The 6,809-nt window shown below is 47.7% G+C and overlaps 1 protein-coding gene across 4 annotated transcripts in view; it reads left to right on the top strand.

The window, feature by feature from the left end:
• SPIDR (scaffolding protein involved in DNA repair) overlaps positions 1–6,809 on the top strand; it is a 281,100-nt gene that overhangs the window by 257,989 nt on the left and 16,302 nt on the right. For all 4 annotated transcript variants that reach the window (XM_010838934.1, XM_010838936.1, XM_010838935.1 and 1 more), the window contains 5 exons: positions 1,583–1,667; positions 2,682–2,825; positions 2,914–2,973; positions 5,350–5,554; positions 6,388–6,534. In XM_010838934.1, coding sequence (XP_010837236.1) covers positions 1,583–1,667; positions 2,682–2,825; positions 2,914–2,973; positions 5,350–5,554; positions 6,388–6,534 — 641 coding nt within the window. The remainder of the gene's footprint in view (positions 1–1,582; positions 1,668–2,681; positions 2,826–2,913; positions 2,974–5,349; positions 5,555–6,387; positions 6,535–6,809) is intronic.

The following is a 6,809-nucleotide window of genomic DNA, read 5'->3' as shown; positions in this document are numbered from 1 at the left end:
GGGGACGACAGAGGATGAGATGGCTGGATGGCATCACCAACTCGATGGACATGAGTCTGAGTGAACTCTGGGAGTTGGTGATGGACAGGGAGGCCTGGTGTGCTGCGATTTATGGGGTCGCAAAGAGTCAGACACGACTGAGCGACTGATCTGATCTGATCTGGGGATCTCATATAAATAGAATCACACACTACTTGTCTTTTTGTGTCTGACTATATTCTCTATTTTAGATAATATTGGTAATTTTTCTTGTTCTGTGAGTAAAACGTATCTGTTTTTGAAAAATACAGGAAACACTTAAACCAAAGGAAGAAAATAAATGTCACCTTTAAGTTCTACTCGGATAACCACTAAAAACATTTTTTTTACTCTTTCAGAGAGAGACATTATAATTTGTTGTCTGCTTTTCACTTAGCAAGGTATCATGAATATCTTTCCATGTCCATAAATAGTTTCTGTGTAAACATTTCAAAAGCTGTATCATATTTCATTGTGCAGATGCATCATAATTTTGTGTATTTTTTTATTGAAGTGTAGTTGATTTACATGGTTTCAGATGGATAGCAAAGTGATTCAGTTATACATACACGCATATATATTCTTTTTCAGTTTCTTTTCCATTATCGATTATTACAATTTATTGCATATATTTTTCTATCCTATACAGTAGGTTCTTACTGTTTATCTGTTTTATATATAGTGGTGTGTATCTGTTAATCCCAAAGCCCTAATATATCCCAGCCCCACTGCCTTTCCAGTCTGGTAACCATCAGTTTGTTGCTTACATCTGTGAGTCTATTTCCATTCTGTAAATACGTTCATTTGTATCATTTTCTTAAGATTTCCACATATAAGTGATATCACATGATATTTGTCTTTCTGTTTCTGACTTCCTTCACTTAGTATAATTTCTGGATCCATCCATGTTGCTGCAAATGGTATTACTTCACTCTTTTTTGTGGCTGAGTAGTATTCTGTTGTCAGAGAAGGCAATGGCACCCCACTCCAGTACTCTTGCCTGGAAAATCCCATGGACGGAGGAGCCTGGAAGGCTGCAGTCCATGGGGTCACGAAGAGTCGGACACGACTGAGCGACTTCACTTTCACTTTTCACTTTCATGCATTGGAGAAGGAAATGGCAACCCACTCCAGTGTTCTTGCCTGGAGAATCCCAGGGACAGGGGAGCCTGGTGGGCTGCTGTCTGTGGGGTTGCACGGAGTCGGACACGACTGAAGCGACTTAGCAGCAGCAGCAGTATTCCATTGTATATATGCACCACATTTTCTTTATGCAGTCCTCTGTCGATGGACATTTAGGTCGCTTCCATGTCCTGGCTACTGTGAATAGTGCTGCTATGAGAGTTGGGGTGCATGTGTCTTTTTGAATTAGAGTTTTCTCTAGACATATCAAATGCATGATAATTTAGTGAACAGTCTCTTTCCTGAGCTTACACATTCCAGGTTGTAAGGTCTGTCTGTCTGTGTGTGTGCCCCTGACTTCATCACGTATTCTGAATGTTGGCTTCTTGGTGTTCAGCCTGCATCTGACCGGCTCACTGATCAGCATCTCTTCTTTCTTCAGGATGGCTGAGCTTTTTAGTTTGATTGACACCATGTGGCCTCCACGGGCAGCTCTGAAAGCAACAGGCCCTGGCACGGCCTTTGAGGTAAGCCTGGCATTGAAGCACTGCCCTGCCACAACAGTGCACCTCCTGAGAAACCCTGTGAGGTTAGCCTGGCATTGAGGCACCCCTACACATAGCGCACCTCCCAAGAAGCCCTGTGAGTTAGCCTGGCGTTGAGGCACCCCCCACCCCCCCACACACACAGTGCACACCCCCTGAGAAGCCTGGATCCAGTGAGTGTGAGCCAGGACAGAGGTCACACTGCTGCCTCACTTATAGGCTGGAGTCTGGCTACCTTCTCCACCATGTCGCATGCGTGCTTCCGGAGGTTCCTTTATGGTGACCTCTCTCCACCCCCATTGTCATGGGCCACTGCACGCTGAGGGTCTCAGCCTTGCACCCAACAAGAAGCATGTGGTTTCCCTGCCTCCTTCCAGTCAGTAGTAGAACCACCACTGAGTACCAGTTAGAGCAGAGACTCAGTGCACGGAATCTGTGGGCATCGGTCCAACCGCTAGCTCACCTCAGCTCGGGGTCTCCCTCTCCTTCTTCCTCACTCTGTGTATGGTAGCTAGTTGCCCACAGGTAGCAAAATTGGGAAGAGTATCTGTCCTTCCTGCTCTGAACCCTGTCCAGCAGGCTGGCAGCAACTGCTTCAGGCCTTGGCTCCCCAGGCTGAGAGCTGGCCCCTTGCTTGTGTGGTTCTGACTCCTGGCACAGGCGGACACAGTAGCTCTGTCCAGAGCTGGAGCAGCGGCCCAGTCAGAAATGCCATTTCTAGATGCCTCACAGGGAAGAACTTTGTGAATGGAGTCTTCAGTAAATCTGGAGATTGAATTTCTAGAATGACATCTTGAATTGGTGATAAATTCAGGAGCACAGAAACTCTCATGCTGGGTCCAGAGAGAAACAACCCCATCTGTAAAGAACCTTGCAGAGAGTCAGTCTGCATCTGTGAGCAGAGATGGCTCTGTTGAAGAGTCAATTTATGTTAATAGCGCATTTGAGTCTTTTGGCAGTGCATTCATGTTCTACTTTTGTCTTCATTTTAAACAGGAGAAAACTCATCTGCCTCCTCCTAGCTTCTGTTACATCCTCAGCGCTCATCCAGACGTGGGGCAGATTGATGTAATTGAAGATGACCCTGTTGCAGAACTTTACCAGCCACCGACTCCCCGCTTCTTAAAAGAAATTCTGCAGGTGGTGCCTTTCTGTGTGCCAGGCCTCTGTTCCTTTGCTGTGTGTGTGGGCTTGGGGAGACTTACACACTGTTTTCAATACATTCCAGATGGACGGCCTCTGTACCCATTGCAGCTTCTGTGCCAGAGTGATTTACCGGAGACCACAGGTGATCCATCTCTCTTTCTCCTCACATGTCGTACAGCTTACCAAAGGATAATCTCCCTCAGAAATGGGTGGAGTCCCCAAACAGAAAAGCATTGTTAAATGCCAGTTGCGTGATCTGCACTGACATGGTGGTAAGTGCACTACTTGTGCAGGTGGGGCTGTGGCCTCTCATGAAGTCCTGGGTGTGAAGCCTGAGTGTGCTCTCAGGACGCGAGCAGCAGTCTCGTGGCTGTCGCTCACTGGCTCCTGCCCACAGCCCTGCAGCTGGGCCAGAGGTGGAGGGGCAAGGAGTGTTCAGATGCACTGCCACCTTCGGCTGGTCTGTGCAAATCCTTACCCTTCCTGAGAAACTGACCATTTGCTAAGATGAACTCCTCCGTCCAGTGTAAGGCCATGTGCAGGACCTTGGGGTCCTGTCCCTTCTGTCTCCTTCAGATGGAATGTTTTTTCATCTTTCTTTTCTTTTATGACCTTGTCATTTTTGAAGAAGAGGTTGATTACTTAACAGAATGCCCCTCCATTTAGATTTGCCTGATCACAAAGAGATTTGTGATCTACGCCACATAAAAATGCTGTGTTCATACCAGGAGCACACAGTTGAGCTGTCCCAGTGCTGTGATATGATACCAGTTGATTAAGATTTCTCTACTCTAAAGTTAACTAATAAATATTCCATACTTATTGCTTAATAACTGTGTAACAAATGTTTTGTAGGAAGATAGCTTAAGACTATTTTAATATCCTGTTTCTTATCAAACTTCTACCCATTCATTGTAACATCTATATGAATCTTACTTGAATTATTACTCTGATAGGGGCTAAATGATAATTTTCTAATTTCAGCATTTTTCTACATTTATTAGTTGGCATTGGCTATACTTAGGAACTTTTATTTCCATGATTTATTTATGAATTAAGTCATTTATCTCAGCTTGAACTAGTAGATTGAATTTTTATTCAATGGGTTGTTATCTGTAACTGTCACTTATTCCAATGCTTACGTCTCCCCAGATTCAGGACAGCTCCCGTGTCCTTTGGACATGTCCCCATCACTCCTCAAGGGCTGCCTTACTTTCTGCAATAATAAGATGCTTCAGACTCTTCTTGTGTTTCCTCTGCTCTGAAGTCAGCTGTCTGCTAAGGAGCCCTGGTTGATTTTAGTGAAGAATGGCATTTAGAAGCCAAGATCTGGGTCCTTGGTGGGCTCATTGCTGCTGGGCCATCTCAGCAGATGGAACAAGGAAGTATGTGTGTGTCCTCATGCACGTGTACCTACCGCTCCACATCTATTCTTTCTTTACGTCTGTGTCTACCTAAAACTCATCATCTTATACCAGTACTTCCAACTCGAGGCCATAACCATGGAACTGACTCTAGATTTCCTCACTTCCGTATTAATAACTCCCTCATCCAGCTCTGAGAAACCCAGCTCTCACTTTCCTCAGTATAAACTTCTTTAATTTCTCTTATGTAATCAACCTCCCAACCATGTGAACCACCTCTTCCACTCAGCTCACAGCCCCTGACTTCACCGGTCACCTTCTTTGCCCAGTCATGTCCACTAGCCACGTGGGATCATCAGCCTGACCACCATCCATCCCAGCAACACCCTCATGACAACCAGCTTCTCATAGCCCGGCCCTGCTGATCCCAGGGGTAATTCCAGTCAGATCCTGTCCCCATGTGCATCTACTGAGTCCTAATGGCAGAAGACTGTGATGTAGTTGTGTCCTAGCCACCTCCCGAAGGCCCTGTGTCCATGACCGTCACACTGGAGTGTAGGATTCACCATGTGCATCCGTGGGGCCGGGGGTGTGAGCATTTCGTTCATAACACTTCCTCATCCTTGGGACACTTACATCTCGCAGGAGAGAAGAGTGTGTGTGCTTCGTGGAAGCCACTGTGATGACTCACATCCTCACCCTGTGGACGTGGGATTGGGAGGAAGTGCGTGGCTTCTTCCTCTTTGGTCAGAGGACTTGGAGAGAGGAGCCAGGGAGGGACAGGCCTCCCCCGAGCCATGGAGCCCTTAGAACAGCGACAGGGCTGGAGCTTACTGGGCTTGGCCATGTCCGGGGTGCTGATGACCACATATGCAAAGGCCGTTGCATCTGTGGAAATACTTATTGAAATGATATCAGAAATATTAGTGTTAATAATAATCATCTAAGATTATTGCCTTTAAAAATAATTTTGGATTTAAGAAGAGCTACCAGGTTAATGGCAATCCACTCCAGTACTATTGCCTGGAAAATCCCATGGACAGAGGAGCCTAGTAGACTACAGTCCATGGGGTCGCAAAGAGTCGGACACGACTGAGCGACTTCACTTTCACTTTCACCAGGTTAATAGCCTTGACTGTGACTTTGAATTCTAGGCAAACAGTTTGTTTCTGGAGCCAAGGGAGATGTGGCTGGTGGTGACTGACATTACTCTGCAGACGCTGGACGAGGACTCAGGCCTCCCCAGAACCATGCCTGTGCGTGTTGCTGCCTCCTGCTTACTGGACCAGGAGGTCCGGGATGCTCTCTGCAAGGCCGCCTCCCAAAGCTTCCTCTTCCGGGACGCTCTCCGAGACCAGGGTACGCCTTCCTCTTACTGAAAGCACTGGTCTTTCCCCGGCCCAGAGTTCCCTGCAGACCAGGCCCCTGTGACAGCTGCCTAGACAGAATAGAGCCCCGCCTGTGGTGCTGGCATGCAGGGGTGATGCTGGGGTCACTGGGGAGGGTCTGTTGGGGTCACGCTTTATGGGTACAGAAGTAACAAAGCTGCTGCCTAGAGCACCACTTTGTAAAACAAACAGAGAGCTCAAGCATTAATGTCCATCCTTCAATGTCCACCCTCTGCAGCACCAAGTCTCCGTCTAGAGAAAGGTGGTGTTCACATGTGACCTACATACATGTTCTTACCAGGTAAACCCTGTAAAACATGTACCTTGTGCCATGTCAGGCTGTGTAAATACTGGTTGATGTGCAGCAAATCCACATTTTGCTTTTTGGAACTTTCCCTAAGTGTTTTCCACCCACGGTAGTCTGCATCCATTCTGGCTGGAGTCTGCAGATATGGAGCCTGTAGGTACGGAGACCTGACTCTCTGCTTATAACCCGTCAGCACTCTTTCCAGGAACCACAGTAGGACCCTGCCTGGACAGCATATTTTCAGTGTTGAAGCTGCGTGACACGAAATTGATCTTTCTGCATCGAATGTGAACCCGTGTTTGTGTGTGTTTACAGCTCTGGCTCCCTTTCTGCATAGGCTGTGTCCCTGGACACACAGGGGCCCCACACCAGTGCCCCTGGCCACCCCTTCTGCCACTAACTGCCAGGAGGCTGGCAAAGGATGAGTCTTTCCTGGCAGGAGAACTTGCTAGTTTCAAACCTAGAACTGCAGTAATCCAAAGCATCTCTGTTGGCAGGTCAGATTGTCTGTGTTGGCCGAACTGTCCTCCTGCCTCTGAAACCCCGTGAGGGTGTGACCCTGGGTGCCTGGGATCTGACAGGCCCCCTGCGTCTGGATGAGCTGGGCCCTGCCACTCGGGTCAACTCCATTTGCAGCATCCAAGGTGTGTATCGATCTTGATGGAAGAGAGATTTGTATTTTCTTAAATACCCCACTCACTTTGTGTTCGTTATTTATTCAGTGAGTGTTTGTTGAGTACCTGACATAGGGTACATGAGGAACAAAATGAAAAGACGCCGGCCTTTCAGACACAAGCAGAGCCAGGTTGGCAGCCTCTGGGGCTCCGAGTGCCTGTCCTGGGCCCTCCCTGTGGGCACAGACAGGAGCCCTGAGCCGAGGGGGAGGGGAGGGTGAGCCTGTCAGATGAGGGGCGGGGCG

The sequence above is a fragment of the Bison bison genome, unplaced genomic scaffold (assembly GCF_000754665.1).
Source record: "Bison bison bison isolate TAMUID 2011002044 unplaced genomic scaffold, Bison_UMD1.0 scf7180017864108, whole genome shotgun sequence".
Classification (NCBI taxonomy): Eukaryota; Metazoa; Chordata; class Mammalia; order Artiodactyla; family Bovidae; genus Bison; species Bison bison.
This window is presented reverse-complemented; position numbering and strand designations above follow the sequence as displayed.